Here is a 15,912-nt window from a genome sequence, read left to right as displayed (position 1 = left end):
TGCTGAAGGCAACACCTGTGAGCTGCGCTCAGGGGATCTCACTTATGCTCCTGTTCAAGTTCGAGATGGCAAGGAAGGCTTCCGAGACCGGAGGAGGCAGGAGGGTAAGAAACGAGAGCGCAGCAAGGCCACAAAATGCTACAGAGCAGTAATTTTCATTAAAGAAAACCAAACTATCCAAGCTTTAAATAAGCAGCAGATTACCTTGTTTCCACCAACATTTTTCCTGCTTTTCCATAGGCATGAAACGCTGGCATGAGAGGGAAAAAGCAAAAAAAAAAGCTGTCGTTAGTCAAAGAAAGGTCCAGAACGTGGCACACGCGTCAGTGCGAAATTAAACAATAACGGTGACAAGGGGCAGCGCAGCAGGAACCCACCGGCGGTGTGTTTTGGGGCTGTTTCCCTTGCCCGCCCTCCCACTTTCCTTTGCAGACATGCCCTCTGAAAATTGAAAACCACATAAGACAGGAACAAAGATGAGGAAAAGATAGAAAGCAGGTTCTTTTTTTTTTTTTTTTTTTCCCCTCTATTTAAAAAAAAAAAAAAAGTGGTGTGAAGTAGCAGTCACACATGGCAACCATTAAAAGAAAGTCAGCGCGGAAGAGAAAATATGCATGTATAAGATGCTGTGTGGCAAAAAGTTACTGCAGTGCAAAATTTCAATCAAACTCTCATTTTTATTTTTATCTTCCCACTATAACTGAACCGCCTGACGTTGCTGGATGGGAGATCTGAGATGGTGCCCAGAACGTTCAATCCCATACCCAGAATACCCAGTACTCACAACCCACACCAAAGGGCTGCTGCCAAGAGACTTCTTTTTTTTTTTTTTTTTTCTCCCTCCCATACTTGTAGCAGAAAATGATCAGTACTCTTTAAATCATTGTGTTTTTTCTTAAAAAGAAAATGCCAAGAAAACTCCGCTTGTATTTTTAGATCTTACTGGGTAGAATGGGAATTGAGACCTCCCGTTCCAAGCGCAGACCACATCGCCCGATGCTGTCGGTCTTTAACTGCAGAGGCCCAACATGCAAACCACCACCCTGGACGCCCCTTTGTCTTCTCTCAAGGTACAGCACGCATTCCTGGAGGCCGCCAGAAAACAAACTTTATTCGCTTCTGGAAGCATCTCCTGCTATTTTAAATATGAACTTACAAACTCTTGATTTCTTTGGACTCTGCTTGAGCTAAAAATTAAGGAAACAAGATGTTCTCCCACAGAATGAGAAAAAAAAAAAAAAAACATGGCAGGAGACCCACAGCAAAAAAATAAACCGGAGCTGTTACGTGGGGTAACACCGAAAATAGCCGGTGGCTCGGTGACAGACCGGGTGGAACAGCCGCCACCAGGCACGTTGCCCGAGCGCGGAGAGCGGCCGCTCCGGCCTCCAGCTCTCACCTCGTTTGGGAACTCGTGACGATAAGGGGAAAAGGCAACAGCCCTCGAGGGGGTCAGTCACACAGCCAAAGGGCCAGGGATGAGAGAGAGAGGAACCAGCAAGAGGAAAACATCCCTCCTGGAGAGCGGGTCACTAAGGAGGCACCTCCAGCCGGGCTGCCCCGCTCCCTGCTCGCTCCGCGCAGAGGTAGGTGCCTCCCGGTACCAGCTACAGCTGGGGCTGGAGACGCTGAGAAACGCTGAGAAACAATCGCTCTCCTGGGCTGTGAGTGATGTTCTAACAAGCCTTCAAACGTTACACCAGATGTCCCCATCTGGGACGCTGGAAAAAATTAGATCCTTTATCTTCTCGAGGAGGAAGGAGATGATGACTCTAAAATAAATTGTCCAGTCGAGCATCTTTGGAATGGGATCTCTAGCTGGCTAACAAGCTGGGCAGGGCTGAATCTGCTCGGTAATTAGAGAAGCCCTTTTAAACTAAGTGGTTACTAGAACAGGCAACCCATATTTGAGCACTTTTCTCTGCAGGGAGTGGAGCCGAGCTGCTCCCGGGGGAGCAGCGTGCTGCTGACGGGGTGGGCACCCGGCACAGGCAGTCTGCAACGGCCCAGGCCCCTCTCAGCACCTCTCAGGGGAGGCATTAACTCATCGCCTGGTTAAAGGCTGCCCAGGAATTGCACCCCCTTTCCCGTCCAAGGCCCTTCCCTTCCACGCAGTGCGGGAGAAGAGTGAAATAGTTTTAATAACCCAACCCCTTCAGGCACAGAGCGCTGCCGAGCGAAGGCGTCTGGGCTAGATATCAGCCTGTTACAACCCTGGCTCTTTTGTAGCTGTAACGATCGCTCTCAATGTTCCTCCGGAAGGGACTGGCTGACTGAAGTTAATTTGCAAAACTTTCTTACATCTCTCAGCCCTGCCAAAGCCTCCCACAGAATCAGCTGCAAGGGGCTGCCAGGATCTCTCGCAGATGTACCAGGGCACAAGCCCACGGTGACAAAGGCTGTCTGTGTGGAGCTGCTCAACCTTAATGCATTAGGATGCACTACAGGAGCGCTGCCTTTCCTCCCGGGGCCGTCCCTCCCGGTGGCTCCTCTCCCAGGGCAGACGGAGGGAGCAGAGGCATTTCTTTCAGCGCCAGCGTTTGCGTGCCAGGAAGCTGAGAAGCATTACTGGCCCTCTGTGTATTCGAGACCCTTGGCTTCAGAGAGCGCAGAGGATCCCTTCTTCCCGGGAGACGCTCCAAGGTGGAGGGGACTCTCTGTACTTCGGGGAAGCGGCACACAAAGGCGTGTTGTGAGGGGGCAGGGAGAGGCAACGCGGGCAGCTGGGCTGGGAGCGGTGGGGACAAGCCCGACACTACCTGGGAGCTTCCCCCTTCCCTCCAGCACCACGGGCGCAACCTCCGAGACCACGGAACTCCTTGATCTTTTCAGTTTCTAGCAGATATAACTTGGCAGAAGCCAAGACGGGCGGCCCGGCAGCAGCACCCTGGGCACTCCGAGGATGGAGGAAACCCATCTGTCAGCAGCACGGCCGGCGAGCGAGCCGTGCGTTTCTTCAGCTCTTTTACCAAGGGCAATGCCAGCCAACTCCCTCCTCCCCCTGAGAAACAAGGCAAATCGTGTAAAAGACAACTTTTCCCATCACTTTACATGCCGATGGAGAGGACTGGAACCCGACCACCTCCTCCTACCCCCCCAGGTCGGTCAGAATCAGAAGAGAGGTCACAAGCAGAGGCCAACCCTGGCGCCAGCGCAGAGGCGACGATCTCCGAGGAAGAGGGCTGGCAGGCTCTGCCAAAAACCCACACATGAATCTTGCAGATGTTTTTATTTTCTTGACCACTTGGAAACCTCGCGCGCTGTTTCCTCTCTGCTCTGCCATGAACGCGCGCACAGCTCGGATCCAGGCAGCCCGAGCTCCATGCCAGGCTCTCCGCTGGCAGAACCCGATGTCCTCGGCAGCACACTGGGTGGGGAAGCTCGCGGCTTTCGTGCCGAGACCAATAATTTACACCAGACACCCGCTACGCCAGCTCCTGAAAACTTGGGTTTTGATCAGTCAGTGCTGCATCTCCTCCCCTGCCCTGCAGAGTCAAAACAATTCTGCGCCTATTAACTTCACTGTCAAGAGCAGAATTAAACCCTCGCGTTCCCCTGAGGACATGGGGCGGGCGGGGGAAAGACTGACAGAGGAAAACAACACAAATTGAAAACTACATCAAGAAACCGTTTGCTACTCCAACAACATCAGTATGAAAGTTGTAAATTAAAGGGGTCAAAGTAAAACGGCTGTTAGAAAAGAAAAAGCAAGCCCTAGGGCTGAAAATTCTCACCGAGGCCGGGGTAGGTCCTGCGCTTGCTGAGATTGGCCGATTTCACCAGGAACATGCAGGATTGATGAGTCATCCAAGAACAGAAAATCAGCAGCAGAGCTCCCAGGACAATGCCACACTGAAAGGGGAGAAAAGCGGGGAAAAGATGAGCGGGAGATGGGAAGTCAGTGGTGGCGCCCAGCCCTCCTGCAGCCCCCCCTCGCCTTTAGGCATAATCCTTTGCATAACCCCAGCCCCACTTTTGCCTCTTAAGGGGAAGGTCCCTCCACTTCAGCGCAGCTCACAGAAACATGACGCAGAGCTCAGTTTTTACTCTCTCCACAGCCCAAGGACAAGGCGGAGCAGCCACCTGTTTCCCACAGCTTCCAGCTGCACCAGTTTAAGCGCAGAAGAGTGAACTGGGAGCTGTTTGTGCAGCAGAACTTCCACAGCTCCCCTCGCTCATCCCCCCCCCCCCCCCGTGCTCTCCACAGCTCTCAGCAGGTTCTCACAGAGCAAAGACCAGTCCTAATCCCAAGGTGCAAACGCTCTTGTAAACTTATTAAATAACAACTATTTGATAACATAAACTAACTACCAAGCTCACTCCCAGCGCCGCGCTTCACATGTTTGCAGCGGGGGATGTTAAACGCTGGACACTTTTTAAGCAGGTGGCTTTAAACAGGCACGAGTGGTGCCAGATCTTAACCCCAGCTGCCCTTTTTTCTGCTGTGTTTAAATCTGGTGCGGCCGTAGGGATGGTGGCAGGTCCTGGAGAGGGGGAGCGGGGGCACAGCTCAACAGCTGCTTTGCAGACGCCTCCGAGCCAACCCGCATTTATCATACGGATCAATTTTTTTTTTTTCCCCTTCTACTCACAAGAAAGCCAGGAACTGTCACCTGTAAACCTCACAACAAGGACAACCACATAGTTCGGTAGAAGAGGCATCCAATCTCCACCTTCAAGCGCTTCCCTCGCTGACCATCCTCTACCAACCACCGCAAAACACCGACCCACCTGCCCCACACTAGGACCAGGGACAAACGTGCCGCTGGGGCCTCCGGCCGCCCTCCCCTGCCCCCCGCCCGGGGCCCGGCCTCGGGGCAGACCCGGCGCCGAGGAGCTCGCAGGGACACGAGGCTGACAAGAGCAGAGACCAACATCCCCCAACTCCCCACCGCGGGGAACCGCCGACGGGCCCCGCCGCCTCTCCCCGGCCCCGGGGACGCGGGCAGGACCCCCCCTACCCGCCTCGCTCGGTTCGGGGAGACCCGCCGGTGCCCGACGCCGCCAGACCCGACCGGAGACGGCAACGAGGGGACAACCGGCCGCCCCGGGGGAGCGTCCCCAGCACCGGGTGGGGGGAACGGGGACCGGTGGCGGGGGGCGGCGGAGCGCTCACCTGCCGGAAGCAGAAGGGCACGGTGAGCACGCTGACCCCCACGATGCTGTTCACCACGTTCATGATCAGGCCCCAGTTGGAGCCCGACGCGGCCGCCATGGCCGGGGGGGGGCCCGTCCCCGCGGCGCCGGGCCTGGCTCGCCGCCACCCGCGCCCCCCGCTGACTCCTCAGCCGCCCGTCCCCGCCATGGCCGGACCGGACCCGCCCCGCCCCGGCCCCGGCACCGGCCACAGCGGCACTTCCGGGTTCCGCTGCTCCGCTGGCGCTTCCGGGAAGTGGCGGGTCCGGGCAACGAGACGCGCAGGGTAGAGCGGCGCCCCGCGGGGCCGCTCCTGCCGCCTTGGCGGACCGTGCTCTCTGCTCCCAGGGGGGTACTCCCGGGAGGCGGACACACACCGGGGCGTGCACACACGTGAGCACACATGCACGGACACATGTACACGTGTGGGTTTGGGCTGAGCCCACCTGGGGGAGTTTCACTGAGGGCAAGTGCCGGGGGCTGCCCTTGGGCCACAACAACCCCCAGCAGGGCTACAGGCCTGGGGAGGAGTGGCTGGAGAGCTGCCGGTCAGAGAGGGGCTGGGGGGTGAGAATGAGCCAGAGTGTGCCCAGGGGGCCAAGGAGGGCAACGGCATCCTGGCTTGTGTCAGCCATAGCGTGGCCAGCAGGGACAGGGAAGGGATCTGAGCCCTGGGCTCGGCACTGGGGAGGCCGCCCCTCGGGGAGGGGGTTCAGTTTTGGGCCCCTCACCCCACAAAGGCCATTGAATGACTCGAGCGTGGCCAGAGAAGGGCAACGGAGCTGGGGCAGGGTCTGGAGCACAGGTCTGCTGGGGAGCGGCTGGGGGAACTGGGGGGGTTCAGTCTGGAGAAGAGGAGGCTGAGGGGAGACCTCCTGGCCCTCTGCAACTCCCTGCCAGGAGGGGGCAGAGAGGGGGGATGAGTCTCTGGAGCCAAGGCCCCAGCGCCAGGCCCCGAGGGAATGGCCTCAAGCTGCCCAGGGCAGGGTCAGGCTGGCTCTGAGGAAGGATTTCTGTGCAGAAGGGGCTGTTGGGCGTTGGAATGGGCTGCCCAGGGCAGGGGGGAGTCCCCGGGATCCCTGGGGGGGTTGAAGAGTCGGGCTGAGCCAGCGCTGAGGGATCTGGGGGAGTTGGGAAGGGTCAGGGGGAGGGTCATGGCTGGGCTGGAGGAGCTTCAGGGGCTTTTCCAACCTGGATGATTCTGTATGCATGTATGCAAAGGCCTTTACACACGTGCACACACACATGTGCACACACTTGCTCACATGCAGAGGCACACACGTGAATGTAAAGGCATGCACATGCACATATGCACATGCACACAGGCACCTGTACATGTGCACACAGGCACATATGTGCATATGTACACACAAAACCTGCATGTACACTTGCATGCACACACACACACACATGTGCACACGCATCCCCCAGGCACAGCAGCTTCCCACGGCGGGGGGCGTTCAGAGCCGTGCACCCCAGCATCCCAGGCTCTGCGGAGGGCTGAGGCCCCTGGCTCACGCCGTGCTCTGCATCGCCGCTCACGGGCCAAACCCCTGTCAGAACCCACCAGACTTCTCCAGGCTGTAGCTCCTGCAGCAGCGGTGACACCCGGGCGGGAGCACCCTGGGCGACGGGCAGCCGGGTGCTCAGCCCCACGGGTGCACATCTGGGCACACATCCAGCTGTGAACATGCAATGCACACAGCCGGTCTGCTCCCCGTCCTGGCCAGAGTGGTCCCAGGCTTCAGCATGGCCATGGGTCTGTCCATCCGCAGTGGGGTCACCCCAGCAGCCCGCTCTCAGCACCCCAAGATTTCTCTCCCCAGGGGCCTCCCACTGTGCAGATAACCTGCTGTGGGTGCTGCACCCTGAGCCCTGTAAACTCCATCAGGCACCCACACGGCCACAGCGGCCCCTCGCCCAGCACCCGGGGGCTCCCTGCCTGCCTGCCTGCTTGCCCTCCATCCCCTGAGTAGGAGAAAGCAAGAAAAAAAAAAAAAAAAAGAAAGAAAGAAAATCAAAGGAAAGACGGGGGGGGGGGGGGGGGGGGGGGGGCCTCTGGATGGCTCCCCCGGGGCCATGCACCGTGGCAGGTCAGAGCGGCGCACGCCAACAGCACGCTCCCGCTGGAACAAAACACACGGCGCTTGTATAATTTGCAGCAATTGCAATGGGTAACCGCAGGAATTTGCTCTACAAAAGGTTTGCAGGGAGGTGAACACGGCTGCCTAATTCCCTCCAGGTGCTGCGCGGGCTCGCCCCAGCACCGGCTGCGTTTCTCTGCCTCCTGTGCCGGGGCCGTGTCCCTTGTGTGTCCCTGGCGTGGGATCGGGGGGTTCCGTGCCCTGGTCTGGGGGAGCCCCCGTCGTGGCCTGCAGCACCCACGTGTGGGACGTGGCACCCTGGCGTGGGACGCGCTCGCTTGACGCGGGATGCACGTCAGATGTGGGGGGGCTGCAGGGGAGGGGAACCCCTGTGTGCTGTGGGGGCTCCCCTGTGCCCCCAGGAACATGCAGCGAGGCCCGTGTGACACCCCCCCCAGCCCCCCAAAAGCTGCCCTGGCCCCGGACCCCACACCGGAGCATCCCCGGGGCCAGCACACAGCAGGGTGCAAACACACGCTCACCCCACACACGTGGGCGAATGCACACGCACGCCCATGTGTGCAGCCGCCCCCTGCAAACCCACGGGCAAGTGTGCACGCATGTGGGCACGCTGCGGGGGGGGGGGGGGAGGCCAGGAGCACCCCGCAGCCCTGGGGCCAGGGGCTGGGGTGCTGGTGTGGGGCTGGGACAGGGCATCTCCCACCTATGGGTGCCCCAGCACCCGCCAGGGAGGGCAGAGCCGCCGCCGGGAAGGGCGAGCACCTTGCTCCCGCACGGAGGAGACATCTGCAGCGAGTTAGAGGGGAAATCATGTTTATCCAATTAGCGAAACACGGCCCTGAACTCCGCACGGGCAGAAAAAAAAGGGCTCAGGTGGCTTCTATGCGCGCGAGCGGCCGCCGGGAGCCCGGGATGGGGGTGCCGGGGGAAGCAGCTCCCGCTCTGCCACCGCTGTGACCCCCGACCTTGTCACCAGGACAAGGGGGGTGAGCACAGGGGGGACACGGTGCGGCCGGGGGTCGCTGGGCCAGGCCGGGGGCAGCTCGGGCACAGCGGTGCCGGGACAATGTGTTTCCAATCGCCGTGTCGCCGGCCCCGGCGCAATCCAAACCACCTGCGGCCGCTCGCCTGCAACTCATCAGCTCCCGCTACCGAATACACGGATCGCACGCGGCCCCACGCCGCGGCACGGCCACCGCTTGCCACGGCACGGCCAGCGCTCGCCGCGGCACCCCTTCCCCGGGCAAACCTGGGGCTGGCATTGCCTGCAGGCGCTGGGGTGGTCTCTGTCCCGCGCCCATCCCAGGAACACCACTGGCACGTTCGTCCTCTCCAGAAATAGCCCCATCCCCCGAGGGTGCCTGTGGTGGCCGGTGGGCCAGTGTCCGGCTGCCGTTGACCCCTCGCCGCGCCGTGGGGCAGCCGCGCTCTCTGTGGTGGCACCATCTGCACCGTGCACGGGGGGACAGGACTGGGACACCTGGGCTGGTGCCAGGGCTGCACCCCAAGGTGGGTGCTGCTCAGGGGAGCCCCAATCCCCCCCAGGGTACCAGCCCCCATCGCTCCCCTTCTCCAGTATCCTCATGAACTTGGGGGGGGTGGGGGGGACAAGGCCCTCCACCGCAGCCAACCCACCTCCTTCCCCCCAAACCCACAGGTGCTCAGCGCGGCGCTGCTCGGCAAGCGGGAGAGGGGACGGGCTGTGAAAGGGATGAAATAATTCGACATTAAGGACTAAAACGAAGGAAGGCAGGGCCGGCTGCGGCGTGGGGGGGGGGGAGTCTGGGGGCACCCCACAGCCGCCGGTGGCAGCTGCTGCGACAGGCAGTTACCGCCAGCCCAAAGGGCTCCCTGCGAGCCAGCAAATATATTTATTGCTCTCAATAACCGCCCGATATTGCAGCGGCGGCCACGTGCTCGCTGCTGCCTCCTCCTCAGGGTTATTTTATATTTTTTTTCCCCCCAGCACCGTCCCCTCCTCCTGTGCCATTGCTCCTGGGGCTTGTCTGTGTCCGTCCTGAGGGACCAGGGTTTTCTCCAGCTCCTCGCCCATGACTAACAGCCCAGGGCCAAATCCTGCGGCTGTCCAGCCGTCTGTCCGTGCCCAGCCCATGGCCAAACCCTCGCCCGCACTACCAGGGCCATTTCCCCAACCCAAATCTGTCAAGAGCGAATGCCAGACTCCTCAGGGAGCACCAAAGCCCACAGCTGGCGGCACCAGGAGATGCCAAGCGGGGACGGGGACGGGGACTGGGCCCGTGGAGCTGCCCTGGGGACCCCCAGCCCCGCAGCGGAGGGCCCCGCAGCTCCTGGAGCGGGGAAAGGGCGAAGCGGGGCCTGTTCGAGGAGCGGAGCCAGCGGCAGCGTCCCCGCCGCAGCTCCCAGCTCCTCCCAGCCCTGCCGGATCGCTCCCGCCCGGACCTGGAGCCACGGAAGGCTGGAGGGGCCACGGTTACCGTCCAGCAGTAGCCGGGGGGGGGGGGGCGCCGCTTCATGTGACGCTGCTCAGCGTGGACGCACACGCCTCCACGCGTGTGCACACACGCGTGTGCAGAACCACGCAGCGGCACATTTGCACCGCTCACGGGTGACGGTGTCCCAGGACAAGAGCCGGGTTTATCTCTGCCCGGTGGGATGCAGGTGTGGGTGCTCCCCCCCCCTCCCACGTGTGTGTCCCACCCCCACCCCGGGCCGTTCTCTGCTCATGGATATTTTTTTCTGCAAGTTTTCACCTCGGTGGCAGCTCCAGGTCGAGGGGGGGGGGGTGTCACAGTGTGCCGCAGGGCACAAGCCCCCCCCCCAGGGGCATCCCTGTCCTCCCTTCCCTGGGGTGTGGGGATGGAAGGGTGGGGGGCTGCAGCCCCACGGCGGGTGTACCCAAGGGTCTGCGCCCACCCCCCCGCCCCCAAGAGCACCCCGCGTCCCCCCTCCCCACAGCGGGGGGGGGGGGGCAGCACCCACTCCCCCGCGAGCAGCCCGTAGCCGCCCCGCTCCCCAAGCGGCCCCGCTGACAGATGCCTGGCAGAGCCCGGAAACAACCCGGCGAGTATTTAAAAACATAAATTAAAACAAATTGCGTTTTTATATTGCGGATAAGGGCAGTTTTATCGGTTTTATTGCATAACAACCATTAATGAAGTGCAGTTTCAGGCACCTTAATTGCTCGGAGACTAAAGTTCAATCCATATCACGGGCTGGGAGCCGCCGCGTGTCACGCGGGGACCCGCCAGGAGCGGGAAACGCCGAGAAATTTATCGCGACTCCTCGGAAAATGGAGGAGAAGGGACCCCGCGTCACCGCGGCGATTCACCCGCGGGCGGAGCGGAAAGCGCCGTGGGGACGGGGACGGACGGGGGGCGGCGGCGGGGGGCTGTCAGCCCCGCGGGGCCCCGCAGCCGGTGCTCGCCGGCGGGCGGATCGCGGGGGGTGTCCCCGGTTCCCCCCCCCCCCCGCCGCGCCGCCGCCGCCCGCCACGCCGTGATCTTCCCGCCGGAGCGCGCAGCGGGCGGGGGGCGGAGCCACGCGATAGACCCGCCCCTCGCCCCTGCGCGCATGAATGGGCGCGCCCCGCCCCGCTCCTAATTAGGCAACAGGCGCGGCTCGCAGGGCGGGGTCTGAACGGGTTCGTCCCACCCCCACTTAGTCCCGCCCCACCCGCCGCGGTCCCGCCAATCAGAGCGTGGCGCCGGGCCCCCCGCGGGCTCCGGCCTTGTTTGTGGAGGGCGCCGGGGACCAATGGGAGCGCGGGAGGGGGAAGGGCCGGCCAATAGGCGCGCGGGGGGAGGGGCGGGGCGGGGCGGCGGCGGATGGCCCGGCCCGGCCACGTGCGCGCGGAGCCGCCACCGCCGGGGCCCGGCGGCCGCCACCGGGACGCGCCGAGCCCCGGCCCCGCCGCCCCCTGCGCGCCCCCCCGCTGCCGGGAGCAAACGGCCCCGCCCCGCGGGTGGGGGTCGCCGCCCTGACGCCCCCTCCCACGGCCCCCGGGACCCTGCGCCCCGCCGCCGCTCCCACCCCGCCGCGCCCCCGGGGCACCCGCAGGGACGCGGGGCTCCGGACACCCCCCGCACCGGGCCGTGTCCGCCGTGGGGGTGCCCCGGCCGACCCGCATCCCTCCAGCTCCATCCCGGGGGTGCTGCGGGTCAGGGGACGCCATCCTCGGGGGCCCGGTGCCGCCGGTGCCGGGTGGGGGCCGTCACGGCACGGATGGGGCGGGGGGGTCCAGGCAGCAAAGCCCAACTGCCTGTACCCCCCCGCTCCCCCCCCCCCGACACGGTCCCTCGGGGCTGGGACGCATCCGTGTGCTGGGACGCGGCGGCGCCCGGCACCCCCGGCGTGGTGCGGAGCGGGGAGCTGCCACGGCGGCTGCACCGGGACGGAGCCTCCCGGGGGGCCCGGAAAGGGCTCCCGGAAATCCCAGCGCGGGTTGTGTCCAGGCGCCACCAGCTCCTCCTCGGCCGTGAGAAGTTTCCGGCCTCCCAGCCGGCCCCAGCGCCCAGCTGGCCACGTGCCGGTGCCATTGGGCCACGCTGGTGGCCAAGCCGGGGCGTGAAGTCGCTGCCAGGCCGGCGGTGGCCAGCGCAGCGGCGTGAGACGAGCCCTTTGCCGGGAAGGTGAAGGTCCCGGGTGTTTTTACCACCAGCTCCTGGTTCCCGTCCCGACCCCTTGCCCCGCTCCGGGACACTCTGTCACGGCGCGGGCTCAGCCTCGTGCCGGCCACGGCGCTGCCACTCCCGGCCAGGAGCCCCGGCTCGGTTCACCGGGCTCCGGCTGCGCTCCGTGTCCCCCCCCGCCATGATCCCGCAGCTCCGGGGCCAGCTGCCTGTGTCCGTCTGTCCGTCCGTCCAGGCCCAAACTGTGGGCGGCGGCGTGGCTGCCGCCCGGCAGAGAAGCAGCCGTGGTGTCACCGGCGGAGGCGGGGATGGCGGCGAGCCCCGGGCCGGCACCGCCGTGCGCTCCGGCAGGCGGGGAAGCGCCGGTTGCATCTCCCCTGGCTCGGGGAGAGAACAAAGGAGGGCATCTGCGGCGGAGGGAGCGCCGCTGCCGGATGCGCTGCAGCGCGGCTAATCCGCCCCGCGCCCTCCCCGGGGCCCCGGCACAGCCCGCCGTGCCCCCGCGCACCGGCTCTCCCCTCCGCCGCGCGCCGGGCAAAGAGGCTGCTCGGCCCGAGACGCGCGGGTCGGTGCGGAGCCCGGGGAGGGGGCCCGGCCCGGTGTCCCCCCCTTCCCCGGGCCGCTGCCCCGGCGGCGCGCGCCGCTGAACCCCGCCATGCGCACCGGGGCCGCGGCAGCGTTCACCCCGGCTAATGCCGCGCCATAAAGGAAACGTCTTACATTAACGACTTTTGTCACCGAAGTCATTAACATAATAGGACTTCCACATCAAAATTGAATATTAATGCTACACCCGGCTGCGGAGTGAGACGGATAATTGCTCTAATACATTTTCCAGTAGGATTTTCGCGTCGCAGCAGCAATTGCATTAGCAAACCTGATTATTACCGCGGCCGATACAATGGGACAGTTAATAGGAGTTAAGTTCCTGCCTTTTTCTCTGGGACCCCCCAGCGGCTGCGGCTCCGTGCCCCCCCCACCCGCTGATCCTCCCTGGGGCAGGGGGACGCGGTCCCCGGGCTGGGAGCGGAGGTGACGGTGACGCTGAGCCGCCTCGTCCCTCCACGCCGACAAACGCGACCCTCGGTCGCGGGCGGCGGACCCGTGGCCAGCGCCGTGCCGTGCCACTGAGCCCTGCTGTGGGCCGTGGGGGGGCGTCCCGCTGGCTGGGGGCGGGGGGGCTGGGGAGAGCCGCAGGCCTCAGCCCTAGAAGTGTCGGGGACCCCCTCCCCTTCCCGAGGCAGCTCCTGGGGTGATGAAGCACCGAAACGGCGGCGGCAGGAGCCGGGGCCGTGCCGGGTCGCGGTGCCAGCGCGCGGGTCGCAGCCTCCCCGCAGCACCCCAAAATGTGCCCGAGCCTGAGGAAGACCCCCTGCCCCCCCCTCTGCCATCACGCCCCTTCCCCACGGTCCTCTCTTGCCCGCCCAAGGGGGTCCCCTTATGCAGCAGCAGCTTGGGGGGGGGGCCCTTTGTCTCCGGTCCTGGTGGGGCCACCCCGGGCACAGACAAAGGTGGCCACAGGGCCGGGGAGGGGAGAATCATTAAACTGGGTTTAATTACACTCATCTGGGCTCAGCTCATTGATCAGCCTTGCCGGGGGGGAGTCCGCGTGGTGGGGGGGCTGCCCACGAGGGATGTGTACCCACGGGGGGGGTATATCTGCCCGGGGGGGGTGTGTCTGCCCACGGGAAATCAGCCCGTGCAGGTGTCTGCCCACAAAGGGGGGGGTTTGCCCACGGGGAAACTCTCCCCATGGTGGGGGGGAGTGTGGGGGGGGGGTTGCCCACGGGGGACGTCTGCCCGCTGTGCCCAGGGCTCAGGCATCTCGCAGCTCCCCAAGCACCGAGGAAGTGTGGGGGGGGGTGTTTCCCTCTTCCCCCCACCCCGTCGCTCGCTGGCGGAAGGAAAATCCTCGCAGCCACTTTTTTCGTTTTTTTTGGTTTTTTTTTTTGTTTTATAGTCAAGAAACTGTTTCCGAGCGCTGCCCGACCACACACCGGCCCCAACCTGCCCCGGGACCCCAACGCCGGGGTTCACCCGCGCGGGGATAATCCCTGACGCGGTTTTTGGGGCTGGGGAGCCCCTTCCCGGAGGGATCCCAGGGGGATATTTTTAATTTGTTTCTGGGAAGATGCTCCCTGGGGGGGGGTCAGGATGTGGCCAGCCCCGCTCCCAGGGGTGAGGGGGACCCCCGTGTCCGGGCAAAGTGCTCGGCTCCGGCTGCTGCTTAGAAACACCGGCGGGAAAAATAATAAAGGGGGAGAAAAAAAAAAAAAAAAAAAAAAAAGAGCTTTTTGGGGCACCGGGGTGGCAGCACAGCGGGGGTCTGGCCCCGGAGGGTCCCAGCGTGCCCCCCCTCGCTCCTCATGGCAGCGGAGGGGAAATCCCGCGGTGCCCCCCCCCGACACTGCGGCCGCCTCTGTGCTCCCATGTCCCTCCGTCCGTCCGTCCGTCCGTCCCGGGGCGTCGCTCCCTGCTGCGGCCGCTCAACCCCCCGGGAACCGGCAGCGCCTGTGCCGGGGCCGTGACCCCCCCGCCGTCCATCCGTCCCCGGGGCTGCGGGAGCGGCCTGTGTCCGTCTGTCCGGTGTCCGTCCGGTGTCCGTCCGTCCGGGCGGTGCCGGAGGGTCCCCACGGGCGGTGCCGTGGCCCCCCCCGGGCCGCTGACCCTCCTAACTCGATTGTTGTCCCGGCGTAATGAATAGCTCCGCTGTAATCTAATCGTTTTCACAAGTTATTGGGATTTATTTCAGCATTTTCAATCAATTACACCCTTTTAGCTCAAAAACCCCCCCCAAACCCGGCAGTGCCCTGGGGGGGCCCCGCTGTACACCCCCCCACCCCTCCCGTTACGTGGCCCCCTGCTCCCCGAATCCCCCAAACCGCACAGCCCCTTAATTCTGCACAGCACCCCCCCATGACACCGCGTGACCCCCCCCAATCATGGCAGCCCCCCCCCCAAACGTGGCACAGTCCCCCCAAACTGCACCGCGTGCCCCCCCCCAGCATTGCACCCCCCCCACATTGCACCTCAAGGCCCCCCAGTATTACACAATCCTCCCCCTATTTCACGCCCCCCCAATTGCTCCTCAAGGCCCCCCCAGCATTGTACCCCCCCCAAATCGCACCTCAAGTCCCCCCCCGTATTGCACAACCCCCCCCCCGAAATCGCACCTCGTGGCCCCCCAGTATTACCCCCACCCCCCATATTTCACGCCCCCCCAATCGCACCTCGTGGCCCCCCCCGGCATTTCACCCCCCTCACATCGCACCTCAAGGCCCCCCGGGATTACACACACCCCCCCCCTCCATTTCACGCCCCCCAAATTACACCTCATGGCCCCCCCAGCATTACACCCCCCCCCTCATATCATCGCGTGGCCCCCCATTATTACACCCCCCCTATTTCACGCCCCCCCCAAATCGCACCTCGTGGCCCCCCCCAGCACTGCACCCCCCCCCCACATAGCACTTCAAGACCCCCCAGTTTTAGACTCCCCCCCCCACCTCATCGCGTGGCCCCCCGATATTTCACACCGCCCCCCCCACTACACCGCGTGGCCCCCCCAGTATTACCCCCCCCCACCAATTCCACACCCCCCTCAAACTGCACCGCGAGCCTTCCCCAGCATCACAACCACCCTCCCCACAATTCCACCCCCCCGCTATCACACCGCGTACCCCCCCCAGCATCGCACTCCCCCCAAATTTCACCCCCCCCCCGTAAATTTCACAGCCCCCCCCTCCTCGCCCCAACCTGCCGCCGGAGCCGGTCCCGTTTCCCTCTCGCCTTTGATCTCCCGGTTAGGGAGGGGGGGGGGGGGGGTGCGGCGGAGAAAATACCGGGGGGGGGGCCCAGGGAAAAAATGGGGGGGGGCAGTGTGGGGAGCCTAGAAACCGCCCCCGGTGTCCCCCCCCCTCCGCTTCTCCCTCTTCAGGGGCCGCCTTGAAACCGCGCGCGGGGCCCGTCGTGGCTGTTGGCAGGGGCCAGCCAATCAGCGGCTTGTTTACACTGCGTGATTGACAGCGGGCTGGCGGCCGGCCAGCCAATCGGCGCGGAGG

At 64.0% G+C, this 15,912-nt stretch overlaps 1 protein-coding gene across 1 annotated transcript in view; it reads right to left on the bottom strand.

Annotated features, from left to right (window-relative positions):
• The window catches only part of SLC38A10 (solute carrier family 38 member 10), a 37,156-nt gene extending 31,809 nt beyond the window's left edge, over positions 1–5,347 (bottom strand). The window contains exons 1-3 of the mRNA XM_074921717.1: positions 5,117–5,347; positions 3,735–3,852; positions 205–250 (exon numbers count right to left, since the gene is read on the bottom strand). Coding sequence (XP_074777818.1) covers positions 205–250; positions 3,735–3,852; positions 5,117–5,215 — 263 coding nt within the window. The 5' untranslated portion in view covers positions 5,216–5,347. The remainder of the gene's footprint in view (positions 1–204; positions 251–3,734; positions 3,853–5,116) is intronic.
• Between the last annotated feature and the right edge of the window lie 10,565 nt (positions 5,348–15,912).

The sequence above is a fragment of the Athene noctua genome, chromosome 18, assembly GCF_965140245.1.
Source record: "Athene noctua chromosome 18, bAthNoc1.hap1.1, whole genome shotgun sequence".
Taxonomy (NCBI): Eukaryota; Metazoa; Chordata; class Aves; order Strigiformes; family Strigidae; genus Athene; species Athene noctua.
This window is presented reverse-complemented; position numbering and strand designations above follow the sequence as displayed.